Source organism: Oncorhynchus kisutch, linkage group LG24 (genome assembly GCF_002021735.2).
Source record: "Oncorhynchus kisutch isolate 150728-3 linkage group LG24, Okis_V2, whole genome shotgun sequence".
Classification (NCBI taxonomy): Eukaryota; Metazoa; Chordata; class Actinopteri; order Salmoniformes; family Salmonidae; genus Oncorhynchus; species Oncorhynchus kisutch.
Genome location: NC_034197.2, coordinates 45,851,856 through 45,869,574, shown reverse-complemented (window position 1 = coordinate 45,869,574; position 17,719 = coordinate 45,851,856). Strand labels below are relative to the sequence as shown.

Below are 17,719 nucleotides of genomic sequence, written 5' to 3'. Positions count from 1 at the left end.
TGTATATTAGGATGTGTAGTATACATTACAGTATACACAGTATGATAAGTGTAGTAGACAGTGAGCTGTGTAGGATACATTATATACAGTAGATGTATAGTATACACAACAGTATATACAAGATGTGTAGTATACATTAGGCAGTATATATTAGATGTGTAGTATACGTTATACTACAGTATATGCAGTATGAGATATGTAATATACATAACAGTATATACAAGATGTGTAGTATACATTAGGCAGTATATATATTAGATGTGTAGTATACGTTAGACAGTATATGAGATGTGTAGTATATATTAGATGTGTATGCGTGCCTGTGCCTCTTCACAGTCCTGCTGTTCAATAACGTGTATTTGTTTTGTTTTTAAAAATCTAGTTTTACTGCATTAGTTACTTGATGTGGAATAGAGTTCCATGTAGTCATGGCTCTATGTAGTACTGTGCGACTCCCATAGTCTGTTCTGGACTTGGGGACTGTGAAGAGACCTCTGGTGGCATGTCTTGTGGGGTATCCATGGGTGTCTGAGCTGTGTGCTATCTTTACTGATTTCTGCAACATTTGTAAAGATGATTCTCGTTAACAAAAGGTCTGAATACGGGTTTTATTTGTAATACATTTGCAAATTTGTCATTAGGGGATATTGTGTGTAGATTGAGGAAAAGATTATGAATAATAGTGAAGATAAACTATGAAATAACACATATGGACAGTGGTGTAAAATACTTTAAAAGTACTACTTAAGTAATTTGGTGTATCTATACTACTACACTATTTACATTTTTTGACAACTTTTACTTCACTACATTCCTAATGAAAATGTACTTTTTACTCCATACATTTTCCCTGACACCCAAAAGTACAGTACATTTTGACAGGAAAATGTTCCAATTCACACACCAATTCACATCCCTGGTCATCCCTACTGCCTCTGACCTGGCAGACTCACTAAACAGATGCTTATTTTGTAAATTATGTCTGAGTGTTGGGAGTCAATAAAATAAAACAATTAAATTGTCTCGTTTGCTGAATACAAGTAATTTGAAATAGTTCATACTTTTACGTTTGATATTTAAATATATTTTAGCAATCCCATTTACTTTTGATACTTCTGTATATTTAAAACCAAATACTTTTAGACTCTTGCTCAAATAGTATTTTACTGGGTGACTTTCACATTTACTTGAGTCATTTTCTATTAAAAGGCATCTTTACTTTTACTCAAGTATGACAATTGAGTACTTTTTCCACCACTGTATATGGAATCACATAGGAACCAAAAAAAAAGAAACGAAAAAAGTGTTAAACAAATCAAAATATATTTTATATTTGAGATTCTTCAAATAGATACCCTTTGCCTTGACGGCAGCTTTGCACTTTGCACAATTTCTTTCCTTCTTAATGTGTTTGAGCCAATCAGTTGTGACAAGGCAGGGGTGGTATACAGAAGATGGTCCTATTTGGTCCATATTATGGCAAGAACAGCTCAAATAAGCAAAGAGAAACAATAGTCCATAATTTTTTTACGACATGAAGGTCAGTCAATACAGAACATTTCAAGAACTTTGAAAGATTCATCAAAAGCAGTCGCAAAAACCTAGCGCTACGATGAAACTGTCTGCTTATCTGCTGCAGAGGATACGTTCATTAGAGATACCAGCCTCAGAAACTGCAGCCCAAATAAATCCTTCAGAGGTCAAGTAACAGACTCATCTCAACATCAACTGTTCAGAGGAGACTGCGTGAATCAGGCCTTCAAGGTCGAATTGCTGCAAAGAAACCACTACTAAAGGACACCAATAATAAGAAGAAACTTGCTTAGGCCAAGAAACACGAGCAATGGACATTAGACTGGTGGAAATGTATCCTTTGGTTTGGAGTACAAATTTGAGATTTGTGGTTGCAACCGCCGTGTCTTTGTGAGACGCGGTGTGGGTGAACAGATGATCTCCGCATGTGTATTTCCCACCATTATGCGTGGAGGTGGTGTTATTGTGTGGGGGGGGTGCTTTGCTGGTGACAATGTCTGTGATTTATTTAGAATTCAAGGCACACTTAACCAGCATGGCTACCACAGCATTCTGCAGCGATATGCCATCCCATCTGGTTTGGGCTGAGTGGGAGTATAATTTGTTTTTCAACAGGACAATGACTCAAAACACCTCCAGGCGGTGTAAGGGCTATTTTACCATCGTGGCCCCCACAATCCCCTGACCTCAACCAAATTGAGATGGTTAGGGATGAGTAGCCAACAAGTGCTCAGCATATGTGGGAACTCCAAGATTGTTGGAATAGCATTCCAGGTGAAGCTGGTTGAGAGAATGCCAAAAGTGTGCAAAGCTGTCATCAAGGCAAAGGGTAGCTAAAGAACCTCAAATATAAAATATATATTTTGATTTGTTTAACACTTTTTTAGACTATATTATTCAATGTGTTATTTCATAGCTTTGATGCCTTCACTATTATTTATACAATGTAGAAAAATAGTCCAATAAAGAAAAAACCTTTAATGAGTAGGCGTTCTAAAACCTTTGACCGATAGTGTGTGTGTGTGTATGTATGAACAGTTGAAGTCAGAAGTTTACATACACTTAGGTTGGAGTCATTAAAACTAATTTTTCAACCACTCCACAAAGTTCTTTTTAACAAACTATAGTTTTGGCAAGTTGGTTAGGACATCTACTTTGCGCATGACACAAGTAACTTTTCCAACAATTGTTTACAGACATAGTATTTCACTGTATCACAATTCCAGTGGGTCAGAAGTTGACTGTGCCTTTAAACAGCTTGTAAAATTCCCCAAAATTTCATGGCTTTTAGAAGCTTCTGATAGGCTAATTGACATCTTTTGAGTCAATTGGAGGTGTACATGTGGATGTATTTCAAGGCCCACTTCTGTGCCTGTTTGCTTGAAATCATGGGAAAATCAAAAGAAATCAGCCAAGACATCAGAAAAAAATGTGTAAACCTCCACAAGTCTGGTTCCAAACGCCTGAAGGTACCACGTTCATCTGTCTTCCAAATGGACAATAACCCCAAGCATACTTCCAAAGTTGAGGCAAAATGGCTTAAGGACAACAAAGTCAAGGTATTTGAGTGGCCATCACAAAGCTCTGACCTCAATCCTATAGAAAATTTGTGGGCAGAACAGAAAAAGCGTGTGTGAGCAAGGAGGCCTATACAAACCTGACTCAGTTACACCAGCTCTGTCAGGAGGAATGGGCCCGAAACTGGCTACCCCGAAACGTTTGACCCAAGTTAAACAATTGAAAGGCAATGCTACCAAATACTAATTGAGTGTATGTAAACTTTTGGCCCACTGAGAATGTGATGAAAGAAATAAAACCTGAAATAAATCATTCTCTCTTCTATTATTGTGACATTTCACATTCTTAAAATAAAGTGATCATCCTAACTTTGTGAAAAGCCGTCCTACCCATAATTCCAGCTAATTTCTATACCACTTCTTAAATGTATTTTCTAGAACAGCTCCAGTGTCTTAACAGTTCAATAAAAAAAAATAAAAAAATGACTGACACTTAAATCCCATAATCCAGTGCCCATATTTACACAGACATCCCAATTCTGATATTTATTTTACTTGTGATTGGTCAAAGACTAATATTGGAAAGAATATCAGAATTGGGCTACTTATATAAACGCAGCCTAAGACTATTTGTGGATGAAAAAATAGTCTGCTAATTGTCACCCTCTCCTTCTTGCCTGAACATTTGACTCAGTCCCTGTCCCAGTTGGCTATCAGTCCTCTCTCACTCTCCCTCTTCAGCTGAACATCTTGCCGAGTCTCTGTCCCAGTCTGCTATTCGTCTCTCGCTCCCTCCTCCCCACCTCTCTCAGTCCTCTCAGGGCGGAGGGAGAGTCAGGCTGGAGCTCCTGTAGTTTCCTGAAGGCCCTGTCGGCCTCCTCCAGCTCCCCTGCCTCCAGGTTGGCCTGCCCAAGGCGGTACCAGGCCTTCAGCCCTTGGGGCTCCAGCAGCGTGGATCTGGCGGGAAAAAAATAGTTACATATTGGGATATTATTTGACAATATATCTCAATATTATTTTTGCATTAGTCAGCTGTGCCTGCCCAAAACTAGTATTTTTTCCCTTGTTATTAATTTTCTTTTGAAACAGGGAAACAACATGTTTTTCCATGACTGATCAAAACAAATTTTGTCATGCGCTCTCCTCTCTGCATCAGACATGGCGAGCAATACAATGGGAATGTCTAATCGTAATAAACAAATCACAGCTTCAAATCGCAATATATAGAGAATCTTTACGATTGTGAGCATGTGTGACCGACTGGCTCAATTTTGTCTTGTGTATCAACATTTTAAAATGTTTTATTTTGATTTTTTACCTTGTGATAAAAGTAGAGACTCAAACGGTATATGATACTGTAACACTACAGTTGAGGGAAAGTAATTCTGCTTTGAAAGTTCATAAACTTGTAACCCCACTTTTGAGAAAATGGCCCTTGAACCTTTGGGTATCTAGTGGTGAGCTCTTCTTTGTCGACACCCATTCAGCATCGGTCACACCCTCTTATGACTTAGCCCCGCCCAGCTCTTTAAGGATTCACATGCATGACATCAGCAGCCTGTTGGTCCAAAATAGCATAACTGGTGTATTTTAAAACCAATAAACCCATCTGTTTATGTCAATCTAGCAAACCAGGCACCTAAAAGCAACTTTATAAACAATGTTTTGGTTAGCTTGTTAGCTAGACAGCTAACGTTAAGTTAGCTGGCTAGCCAGTTTAAATAATGACCACATAACTGACAACGTCTTAACTTTAGCTAATTTGTATTAATTATTACAGGAACATAAACTCACAACAAGATCATTATTTACAAGTTAATGGCGAGCCAATGACAGGAAATACAGTTGTAAGTGAGACAAAATAAAAGCAGGGCATTCTACCGGAGAATTTTAGAACTTGGAAAACTGATGTTATATCCTAATCTGACTTTGGTGCAGGTCATGTTGCTCTTTACATTACCGTCTCTGGAAAATACAAACTATATCAAATAAAAAAAATTTTCGTCACATGCACAGGACACAGAAGGTGTGAACGGTACAGTGAAATGGTACCTTGCATAGTGGAGTCTTTTGTTTAGACATGTCGCTAGATAGATAAACAATGACCCATAATCCTAATTTCTAACATTACTACCCTGCATTATTCTGCATGTAGCTAACAAACTAGATTCAATGTTAGCTAGCAATGCAAATGGCTGTGAGATATGAATAATATTACTATACAGATCATTCACGTAACATTAGCTAGCGAGCGAGCGAGCCAGCCAACTAACAGTACACTTTAGCTTGAAATGAAAACGACTTTCTGACTAAATTAGAAACGTATAATATCTGAAAATGTAGCTAGCTAGACTCTCTTACCCGTAAACATGCATGAACACTTCTCCCTCTCTGTCATGGATGCCATGGTTGCCCTTAGTTTGAAGATGTATAAAACACCGGTCTCCGGATTACAATTCTATGTGTGTTCTCTTTTCAACTCCCTATGCATATTTGCATTCAAACGCCAGAATTTTCTCCATCTCCTTAGCTATCATACTGTGCTTCCACCAGCATTCCACCGGCATTCCACCGATTTCAAAACCCTCCAGAAAGTGGATAGCAACACTTTTGCAGTTTCTTCATGTTAGCTTTCAAAAAAGCCCCGTTAGAAAGGATCACATACTGACCAGATCATAAACAGTTATAAACAGAAGCGAGCTACATGGCAGACCAATCCGAACTCATCTCTCGGCTTGTCCAGCCCATCCATTACCTCAGCCAATCAAGGCTAGTGGGAAGATTCCTGGCTTTTTCCGTGGCTAAACCAACTAGGCTCGTAATTTAACAATTGTATTTATATCTACAGATGGCATACAAGTTTGTTATTAAGGCACATGAAAGTTTACATATTGCAGAAGGCATTTCTGACAAAAAAAAACGCATTTTGATCAAAAATAAATGTTTACGTTCAAATGCCTCGACTGTGTAGTGACGCGCAACATACGCCTGAAACGAGTCACATACAAATGACCAAATTAGTGAACTAGGCCTTTTTTTTACTCCTGTATGAGCGAAGCACCCCCACCCCCCCTTCCGCCCATCAACAGCCCTCCAACCCAAAAACATCTTCCAGCGGTCATGATTGTGACAATTGCAATACATCGTATCAGCACCCAAGTATCATGATATCGTATCGTGAGGTCTAGTGCTTAATTTGAGACGGATCCTGCAGGAACAGGATCCAGCACCTCTCAGATTTGACTGTTTGTTCCGGCACCTATTTTCCTGGATCCGGTATCGCTCCGGATTTATTAATTGTTTCACTGTTCTCACTGTAGACATTCTAATAAAAGCGTTCAGCATTATATCAAGTTGTCTCCTCGTTATTTCTCCCACCCCCCAGAAAGACCATCATGTAAAAGCACGGTGATCCTTCTACAGTGGGGTAAAAAAGTATTTAGTCAGCCACCAATTGTGCAAGTTCTCCCACTTAAAAAGATGAGAGGCCTGTAATTTTCATCATAGGTACACTTCAACTATGACAGACAAAATGAGAAAAAAATCCAGGAAATCACATTGTAGGATTTTTTATTATTTTATTTGCAAATTATGGTGGAAAATAAGTATTTGGTCAATAACAAAAGTTTCTCAATAGTTTGTTATATACCCTTTGTTGGCAATGACAGAGGTCAAATGTTTTCTGTAAGTCTTCACAAGGTTTTCACACACTGTTGCTGGTATTTTGGCCCATTCCTCCATGCAGATCTCCTCTAGAGCAGTGATGTTTTGGGGCTGTTGCTGGGCAACACGGACTTTCAACTCCCTCCAAAGATTTTTTATGGGGTTGAGATCTGGAGACTGGCTAGGCCACCTCCAGGACCTTCTTACGAAGCCACTCCTTCGTTTCCCGGGCGCTGTGTTTGGGATCATTGTCATGCTGAAAGACCCAGCCACATTTCATCTTCAATGACCTTGCTGATGGTAGGCTTTGTTACTTTGGTCCCAGCTCTCTGCAGGTCTTTCACTAGGTTCACTAAATGATCATTTTGACCCCACGGGGCGAGATCTTGCGTGGAGCCCCAGATCGAGGGAGATTACAAGTGGTCTTGTATGTCTTCCATTTCCTAATAAATGCTCCCACAGTTGATTTCTTCAAACCAAGATGCTTACCTATTGCAGATTCAGTCTTCCCAGCCTGGTGCAGGTCTACAATTTTGTTTCTGGTGTCCTTTGACAGCTCTTTGGTCTTGGCCATAGTGGAGTTTGGAGTGTGACTGTTTGAGGTTGTGGACAGGTGTCTTTTATACTGATAACAAGTTCAAACAGGTGCCATTAATACAGGTAACGAGTGGAGGACAGAGGAGCCCCTTAAAACCTCTTGGAACTCTAGGGGCAGTATTGTCATTTTTGGAGAGAAAAAACATTCCCGTTTTAAACAGGATATTTTGTCAGGAAAAGATGCTAGAATATGCATATATTTTTTTATTTATTTCACCTTTATTTAACCAGGTAGGCTAGTTGAGAACAAGTTCTCATTTGCAACTGCGACCTGGCCAAGATAAAGCATAGCAGTGTGAGCATACAACAAAGAGTTACACATGGAGTAAACAATTAACAAGTCAATAACACAGTAGAAAACAAAGGGGGGGTCTATATACAATGTGTGCAAAAGGCATGAGGAGGTAGGCAAATAATTACAATTTTGCAGATTAACACTGGAGTGATAAATGATCAGATGGTCATGTACAGGTAGAGATATAGGTGTGCAGAAGAGCAGAAAGGTAAATAAATAAAAACAGTATGGGGATGAGGTAGGTGAAAAGGGTGGGCTATTTACCAATAGACTATGTACAGCTGCAGCGATCGGTTAGCTGCTCAGATAGCTGATGTTTGAAGTTGGTGAGGGAGATAAGTCTCCAACTTCAGCGATTTTTGCAATTCGTTCCAGTCACAGGCAGCAGAGTACTGGAACGAAAGGCGGCCAAATGAGGTGTTGGCTTTAGGGATGATCAGTGAGATACACCTGCTGGAGCGCGTGCTACGGATGGGTGTTGCCATCGTGACCAGTGAGCTGAGATAAGGCGGAGCTTTACCTAGCATAGACTTGTAGATGACCTGGAGCCAGTGGGTCTGGCGACGAATATGTAGCGAGGGCCAGCCGACTAGAGCATACAAGTCGCAGTGGTGGGTGGTATAAGGTGCTTTAGTGACAAAACGGATGGCACTGTGATAGACTGCATCCAGTTTGCTGAGTAGAGTGTTGGAAGCCATTTTGTAGATGACATCGCCGAAGTCGAGGATCGGTAGGATAGTCAGTTTTACTAGGGTAAGCTTGGCGGCTTGAGTGAAGGAGGCTTTGTTGCGGAATAGAAATTGACAGCTTTCGATAAACTCTAACGTTTCCAAAACTGTAAAGATATTGTCTGTGAGTATAACAGAAATGGTGTTGCAAGTGAAAGCCTGAGAAAAATCCAATCCGGAAGTGCCCCAGGTTTTGAAAGCGCTGCGTTCCAATGACTCCCTATTCAGCTGTGAATGTACCATCAACGAGCTTACGCTTTCTACGTATTCCCCAAGGTGTCTACAGCATTGTGACATAGTTTTACGCATTTCTGTTGAAGAATAGCCGTATGGGGCCACATGGTGGCTCCGAGAGAGATTCTCACGTAAAGTACAGAGGTAGCCATTACTCCAATCGGTCCTAGAGAAAAAGGAATTGTCCCGACGGATATATTATCGAATAGATATTAGAAAAATACCTTGAGGATGGATTCGAAACAATGTTTGCCATGTTTCTGTCGATATTATGGAGCTATTTTGGAGAAAAAAATTGCCGCTGTGGTGACCGCAATTTCCGGGCGATTTCTCTGCCAAACGTGAAGAACAAACGGAGCTGTTTCGCCTACAAAAATAATATTTTGGGGAAAAAATGAACTTTGGCTATCTACCTGGGAGTCTCGTGAGTGAAAACATCTGAAGTTCAAAGGTAAACGATTTAATTTGATTGCTTTTCTGATTTCCGTGACAAGGTTGCCTGCTGCTAGCAAGGCATAATGCTATGCTATTATAAACTTACACAAATGCTTGTCTAGCGTTGTCTGTAAAGCATATTTAGAAAATCTGAGATGACAGGGTGATTAACAAAAGGCTAAGCTGTGCCTCAATATATTTCATCTTTTTAAGTGGGAGAACTTGCACAATTGGCAGCTGACTAAATACTTTTTTGCCCCAATGTATATAGTCATCCTATTGAGCCACACTGATTCCAGACCTGCTCTCTTATTTGTACATAGAGGTTATGGGGAGGGCCGGTGGGGTAAGTAACTGATCTTGACACAGATCTTGGTAGTGGTGGTCAGCTAGTGAAGAGGTCCCTACGCAATTACGTCACATAGCCTAGTCTAGTCGTCTCCCTACTGAATTTGAATCGTGAGAAAGCCCCCCAAAAATGTTTAAATAATAATAATTCCAGAGATAGATAGTGAATTCGAACTCAGAACGAGCCAGAGAACTGTCAGTGCCGGAGGAGAGGAGTGAGGTGCAAACTGTTCCTGATAGCGATACCTTAGCTAACAGCTCTGCTATTAATCCCGCCAGTTCAGCTACCTTCACTAGCTAGTAGACCTAACCCTAACCCAGCTGGAGAGGGAGATGGGGAGCTGGGGGTGAGGGCGGCAGTGCATCCACCGACGAAGTGGTCGGAGCAGTTCAAGAACAAGCAAATGTATAACAAGAACAAGCAAACGTATAACACCTGGCTTGTCATGCAGAATTCAGAGTTGGGCTGTACAACACGCAAAAAAGTAGGGAGCTTGGGTCTAGAAACAACTGGAGGGATTAAACTAGCAAAATAGTAGGAATGTACAGTAAATTGTCTCAGACGTAAAGAAACAACAAATAGCCCTCAGAAAAAAGGTTGTTGAACAGGTGTATTTGTAAACGAGGCTAGAGAGGACACCCAGGTTATAGTTCACACTCAGAATGAAAAAATAGACACTACAGCCAGAGTCTTCAGAACAACCTGAGAAGGAGACTAAACATCCCGCTCATGGCAAGTTGACTCTCAAGAGTCACGGGGAGAGTCGTTGTGGGAGGAATTGAAAACTAAGGTAGTACATATTTCTTCCTTTACAAACTTGTTCTGTACTGTGAAGGTAATCTGAATATGTGCTCCATACTTTCACCAAGGCAGGAGGCCTATATATTCTCATGTGCGTGTTCTGCTGTGTCCTACATTGATTTATTTGATTTGAAGTTTTATTCCGATATTTGTTCTACAGCTACATTGATGACTTGAAAATGATATGAAATGCAGGTCTTGTAAGCTCCACAGCTGAGTATGTGGGTATATGGGTGTTCTGCAGTGTTGTCTAAAAATGTTGCTGTACACTGACGTCTAGAAAATTAGGCTCTAAGAAATGTGGACTTGTGTAACCGCAGCTTTACTCAAGTATGTGGGCATACTGCAGTGACGTCTAAAATGCTTTGAATTATTCAGCGCCATGGAGAGTGCTGTCCGTTTCACCACCATAGATAGTAGGCTACTTGGCTGTTTACTCTGTCTGCTGCTATGTTGTGTTAGACACTTTTTTTCTCAATGTGTTTGGGACGGTTCCTCAGAGCCCCCCCCACACCCACCTCAGAGCCCCCCGTGCTCACTATGTGTTCTGGGAATTCCCGATTTACAAATTAAGTACTGGTGAGGTCCCTGGCAATTCCTAGCCTTACCTGGAGGCACACCCTCTGGCCCGGGACCACTGGCCCAGTTTCAGCTGACATAGGGATAGGTTGGAGTAGAGAGAGGCCTTGGTGGAACGGTACTGACGATCTGTAGGGGCCTCTAGGCTATCTTTCTTCTCCGTCTCCTCATCCTCCTCCTCCTCCTCCTCTATCGGAGTCATCTCCTCCCCTTCTCCCCGGGTGTGTAGTTTTAGGGTGATGAGGAGTTTGATGGCTCGGCTGTAGCTGTCTGCCGCCCCCCACATGTCCCCCGCCCTAAACCTGTCTCCCCCCCTCTGCTTGTGTGACATCACCCAGCCCCACTTCTCTCCAGCTGACAGCTGCCAGGACTCATGGCCAGGAGAGAAGGACTGGAGCTCTACTGTTATACACAGGGACTGGTCAGGGCCTGCTCTCTTCTGCTCCTCTTCTCCTCCCCGGAGTCGGTCTGTTAGGGGAGTCAGCATTACCTGGGGACACGAGGGTCAAAGGAGTGAAAGGTTAAGACCAGCTGTATGAAGGGTGAATGGGTAACAGTAGGGTACATGCTGATTCAGTGTGGTGCTATTGGTGTGTGAGCCTCTCCTTACCTCACACTTCTCTCCAGCTCTCATCCCCTCCACACACCCCTCTGTGATGTCACACTGCCCCTCCCCCAGCCTCAGAATGATCCAATCACCAAGCGGGACCTGCAGCATGGTACCCTGGGAGCGCTGTAGGGGTGGGACCTGGGCATCTGAAAGGACTGCGATTGGCAGGTCAGGTTTGAGTGACAGCTCCGGGTCAGCTGTATGTTCTCCTTGGCGTTGAACTCTGACCTGACACAGAGAGCCAATCCCGGGGTAGACTTCTCCAGAGGGGTCAGTTGGCTCCGCCCCTCGTTTCCTCCTCTGACAAACCTCCCACAAGCCCCTGGGGCACACAGACACCCAGGAAGTGATCTTATCGCCTTCTGTCTCCACTGCCTGGGAGGTCTTCATCACTTGAGAGAGGGAGAGTTAGAGGGAGAGAGAAGACAGGAAGAAGAGGAGAGAAGACAAAGAGAGGAAGAAGAGAAGAAGCAGAGATGGTGAGGAGATATTCCCGTTGCATGGTAACCAACAACATAATATAGTAACCTAAACAACATGGAATGAACGTCCAAGCGTATTTTTTATAAACTAGTGTGCTTTGGGTCATTGTCCTGTTGGAAGTCCTGAGCGCTCTGTAGCAGATTTTCATCAAGGATCTCTCTGTACTTTGCTCCGTTCATCTTTCCCTCAATCCTGACTAGTCTCCCAGTCCCTGCTGCTGAAAAACATCCCCACAGCAGGATGATGATGCCACCACCCTTCCCCGTAGTGATGGTGCCAGGTTTCCTCAAGACGTGACGCTTGGCATTCAGGCCAAAGAGTTCAATCTTGGTTTCATCAGACCAGAGAATCTTGTTTCTTATGGTCTGAGAGTCCTTTAGGTGCCTTTTGGCAAAGTCCAAGCCGGCTGTCATGTGCCTTTTACTGAGGAGCAGCTTCTGTCTGGTCACTCTACTATACAGGCCTGAGAAAGAGTCTTGGTGGTTCCAAACCTCTTCCATTTAAGAATGATGGAGGCCATAATTCCTTCAATCTCATGGCTTGGTTTTTGCTCTGACATGCACTGTCAACTGTGGGACCTTATATAGACAGGTGTGTGCCTTTCCAAATCATGTCCAATCAATTGAATTTATCACAAGTGGACTCCAATCAAGTTGTAGAAACATCTCAAGGATGATAAATGGAAATAGCATGCAGATGAGCTCAATTTCGAGTTTCATAGTAAAGGGTCTGAATACTTATGTAAATATTCATTTATTTATTTACATTTGCAAAAATGTCTAAAAAACTGTTTTCACTTTGTCATTATCGGGTATCGTGTGTATATTGATGAGGATTTGTATTTATTTAATCCATTTTAGAGTAAAGCTTTAACCAGTTGTGTAAAGTACTTCAAAAGGTTTGCGTATCTGTACTTTACTTTTTACATTTTTGACAACTTTTACATTCCTAAAGAAAATTATGTACTTTTTACTCCATAAATGTTCCCTGACACCCAAAAGTACTAATTCTATTTTGAATGCTTAACAGAACAGGAAAATTGTCTAATTCACACACTTATCAAGAGAATATCCCTGGTCATCCCTACTGCCTCTGACCTGGCAGACTCACTAAACACATGCTTCGTTTGTAAATGGTTGTCTGAGTGTTGGAGCGAGCCCCTGGCTATCCGTATATGAAAAAAAATATTTAAAAAATGTGTCCATCTGCTTTGCTTAATATAAGGAATTTGAAAATATGTTTTTATTTAACTAGGCAAGTCAGAACAAATTATTATTTAGAATGACAGCCTACCAGAGAACAGTGGGTTAACTGCCTTGTTCAGGGGCAGAACAACAGATTTGAACCTTGTCAGCTTGGGGATTCGATCCAGCAACCTTCAGTTGAAATGGTTCATACTTTTACTTTTGATATTTAAGTAAATTTGATCAATTCCATTTACTTTATTTTGTTGTTGTTTTTTTTGTTGCTTTTTCTCCCCAATTTCGTGGTGTCCAATTGTTAGTAGTTACTATCTTGTCTCATCGCTACAACTTCCGTACGGGCTCGGGGGAGACGAAGGTTGAAAGTCATTTGTCCTCCGATACACAACCCAACCAAGCCGCACTGCTTCTTAACACAGCGCCATCCAACCCGGAAGCCAGCCGCACCAATGTGTCGGAGGAAACACCGTGCACCTGGCAACCTTGGTTAGCGCGCACTGCGCCCGGCCCGCCACAGGAGTCGCTGGTGCACGGTGAGACAAGGATTTCCCTACCAGCCAAACCCTCCCAAACCCGGACGATGATAGGCCAATTGTGCGTCGCCCCACGGACCTCGCGGTCGCGGCCGGTTACGACAGAGCCTGGTCGCGAACCCAGAGTCTCTGGTGGCACAGCTGGCGCTGCAGTACAGCGCCCTTAACCACTGCGCCACACTTTCAAACTTTTACTCAGGTAGTATTTTACTGGGTGACTCACTTTTACTCAGGTAGTATTTTACTGGGTGACTCACTTTTACTCAGGTAGTATTTTACTGGGTGACTCACTTTTACTCAGGTAGTATTTTACTGGGTGACTCACTTTTACTCAGGTAGTATTTTACTGGGTGACTCACTTTTACTCAGGTAGTATTTTACTGGGTGACTCACTTTTACTCAGGTAGTATTTTACTGGGTGACTCACTTTTACTCAGGTAGTATTTTACTGGGTGACTCACTTTTACTCAGGTAGTATTTTACTGGGTGACTCACTTTTACTCAGGTAGTATTTAACTGGGTGACTCACTTTTACTCAGGTAGTATTTTACTGGGTGACTCACTTTTACTCAGGTAGTATTTAACTGGGTGACTCACTTTTACTTAGTCATTTTCTTTTAAGGTATCTTTACATTTACTCAAGTATGACAATTGGGTACTTTTTCCACCACCGCATTTAGTTTAGTTATATTGTTGGCTGTCATGAGTGAAATTCATCCATCTAGCTGGCTAACAAGGTAAGCTGATCTTTCTCTACCTTCACATCAAGCTAGCTCTGTGCAGGGCCGGACCTGGCTGTTCTGCCTTAAGTGAGAAAAAAAAAATGGCCCCCGCCAAAACTAGAATCGCCCCAGTAAGCAAAATGACTTTGAATATGCGCATTTCCCAGGTGTTGAAGTGAGGTTATGAATGAAAGGTGAAAAGACATCTATGTATGGGCCAAATCAAGGCTGGGTCAGACTGGACAAAATCTGAACCAAACATAAATGTCTATGATTGGATCAGATTTGGTCCGGACCTAACCGATAAATAAACCTCTGTGGACGACATGGGAATCACTGCCGCACCAACAAGATGTACAGACGGGACCAAAAAGGACTTACTGGGGTGCAGTCTACCATGTCAGCTGCAATGGAATTTTATGAATGCCCACCATTTGAAAAAACAGGCCATTGCATTGGTTTTATTAGTCCCGATTCCTGTTTATTTTTTATTTATTTAACTAGGCAAGTAAGTTAAGAACAAATTCTTATTTACAATGACTGCCTACCCGGGCCAAACCCTAACCCAGACGACGCTGGGCCAATTGTGCACCGCCCTATGGGTCTCCCAATCACAGCCGGTTGTGATACAGCCTGGAATCGAACCAGAGTCTGTAGTGACGCCTCTAGCACTGAGATGCAGTGCCTTAGACTGCTGCTGCCACTCAGGAGTAATGTGACTAATCAATTTGGCTATTTAAAATCTATGAATATCAGCTACCCAACTTTATCAGGGGGAGTTATCCTAAGCCTATTTGCAATGTGTTTACACAGCGGGAAATGCAGAAGTATTTTATTTGACGGATACGAACTCGAAACCACTGATCATGACAATTTTGCCCACAGGAAAACAACTCCTGGACATTAGTTGTGAGTAGCCTGATGTTCATTCCATATTTTCCACTTGACTTTGACCTGTTAGGATGTTGTTTGTTAACATGTCAGCACATTTTTAGATTAGGCTATTTGATCAGAGAAACCTACATAAGTTTGCATCTCATTACAGTGCCATACATGTTACATCCAGCATGTTGGCAACAGAAAAGGCCATTTTTTAATGCTATATCTGCAACAGCACCCTGCCCTTATAACAAAAGATTGCAGCTTTCAAACTGCAGTCAACTGTGGTATTTTGGACGCAGTAATGGCATAATAACTGCAGTGACACTGTACAATTACGGCAGTAAAATAGGAAAAGGTATTATGGACTCTGATTTGCAGTTTACTGCACTCTGATTAATCTTTTTTTCGTAAGGGTGGAAATGCGCGCTGGGAATGAACAAGATTAATACCCACATTAATGGGTATTAATACTTTTTTGGTAGCAACAACTCAATGTGTGTGTATTTTTTGTTCCATTTTTTTTTTGTTGGCTCAAGAAACTTGTCATTGTGTGCTAACTAGATAGTAATTATGTCGCGCTGGGGCTCCTGGTTGAACCCCTGGTTGCGCCTGCAGAGAGCGGGTCTGTGGGACGTAGTAGAGCGCTCCTCAGCTGCCAGCCTCTTTCACCAGCCTGTTAGCTTTAGCCAGGACTCATGCAATCCGGGGTCCTTGGGACGTCGCTAACACATTGAAGCTTACATTTAAAATGGGTAGGGGTTAAATTGAGGAGTTAGGGGAGGATTTAGGGTAAGGGTTATGGGGAGGATTTAGGGTAGGAACGTCCCAAAGACTCCAGATAGCACTAACCCTTTAGCCAGTTAGCTAGCTATAACGCGTTAATGAACATTGCGAAAGTAAAAACATGTGCATAAAGTAAAAACGCATGTAAAACATACTACATTTCATGAGAAGATGAACAGCTATCTAACTTATTCCTACCTGCAGACAAACGGTATTTCGGCTATGTGCGACTTCAATGGATCAAAACAATACAACTTCTTCTTCGATGAGGTTTAACGGCGTTTGGCACCTAAAACATGTTGCATTGCCGCCACCTTCCTTACGAAAAAATATTGCAGTTAGAGTGCAGTTATACAGCATTCAAAATATAAAAACTTTACTGCAGTAATTTTGCAGTACAAACCCACCACCCTACTCCACTATTTAAATACCCTACCATCTACCATCTAACCCTACACTCACAAAAAAACACCCTACTCCACTATTTAAATACCCTACCATCTAACCCTACACTCACAAAAAAACACCCTACTCCACTATTTAAATACCCTACCATCTAACCCTACACTCACAAAAAAACACCCTACTCCACTATTTAAATACCCTACCATCTAACCCTACACTCACAAAAAAACACCCTACTCCACTATTTAAATACCCTACCATCTAACCCTACACTCACTAAAAAACACCCTACTCCACTATTTAAATACCCTACCATCTAACCCTACACTCACTAAAACCTCCCCACCCTACTCCACTATTTAAATACCCTACCATCTAACCCTACACTCACTAAAACCTCCCCACCCTACTCCACTATTTAAATACCCTACCATCTACCATCTAACCCTATACTCACTACAAACCCCCCACCCTACTCCACTATTTAAATACCCTACAATCTAACCCTACACTCATTAACAACCTACCACTCCACTCCACTCCACTCTTTAAATACCCTACCATCTACCATCTAACCCTACACTCATTAATTAACAACCTACCACCCTACTCCACTCTTTAAATACCCTACCATCTACCATCTAACAATACACTCACAAAAAAACAGCCTACTCCACTATCTGGTCCTACCTCAGGCCAACAGACTGAAAGGATGGGACACCATCACTGAACACACCCTGTAACTCTTCTGACATCAAGTTTCGTACACCCAAATACCTCTCTGCAGCTGCCACCACCACCTCAATTTTCTGTGACTTTCAATCCCTGCAGTACAGTTGATAACCATTGTTATATATGCTACAAATCCAATCTCACTGAAACATATATCACTTGTTGGTTTATATCTCTGTTCTGGTACAGATCTACTAGTTACACCAGTCCTCTCAGGATCCCTCCCTCTGTTCTGGTACAGATCTACTAGTCACACCAGTCCTCTCAGGATCCCTCCCCCTTGACCCATCTTCCTCTACTTTCTTCACTACCTCAGCATAGGTCAACTTCTGCATTACTCTAACCCTGGAAACCTCAACCTGCCTCTCTCACACAGGACATTTCTGATCCCCAGCCACATGGGCACCCCTACAGTTATCACATACCACTACTTTCCCCAATGCTACACATTCCTTTGTCTCATTCCCTTCGGCACACTTCTCACACATAGGAACCTCCCCCCTACACACTGCTGCCACATAGGAACCTCCCTCCTACACACTGCTTCCACATGCCCATAAGCTTGACACCTGTAACAACGTAGTGTATTCGGCACAAAGCTTGTATGGAATAACTTATATATCCTACCATCTCTTT

General features: G+C 42.0%; 1 protein-coding gene across 1 annotated transcript; it reads right to left on the bottom strand.

Moving 5' to 3' along the window:
* Positions 1-3,313: 3,313 nt before the first annotated feature.
* Positions 3,314-16,295, bottom strand: fkbpl (FKBP prolyl isomerase like). Its single transcript, XM_020459646.2, has 4 exons — positions 16,145-16,295; positions 11,342-11,733; positions 10,761-11,221; positions 3,314-4,007 (listed from the first exon to the last, which is right to left on the bottom strand). The coding sequence occupies exons 2-4, from the start codon at positions 11,729-11,731 to the stop codon at positions 3,788-3,790; spliced, it is 1,071 nt and encodes a 356-aa protein (XP_020315235.1). The 5' UTR covers positions 11,732-11,733; positions 16,145-16,295; the 3' UTR covers positions 3,314-3,787.
* Between the last annotated feature and the right edge of the window lie 1,424 nt (positions 16,296-17,719).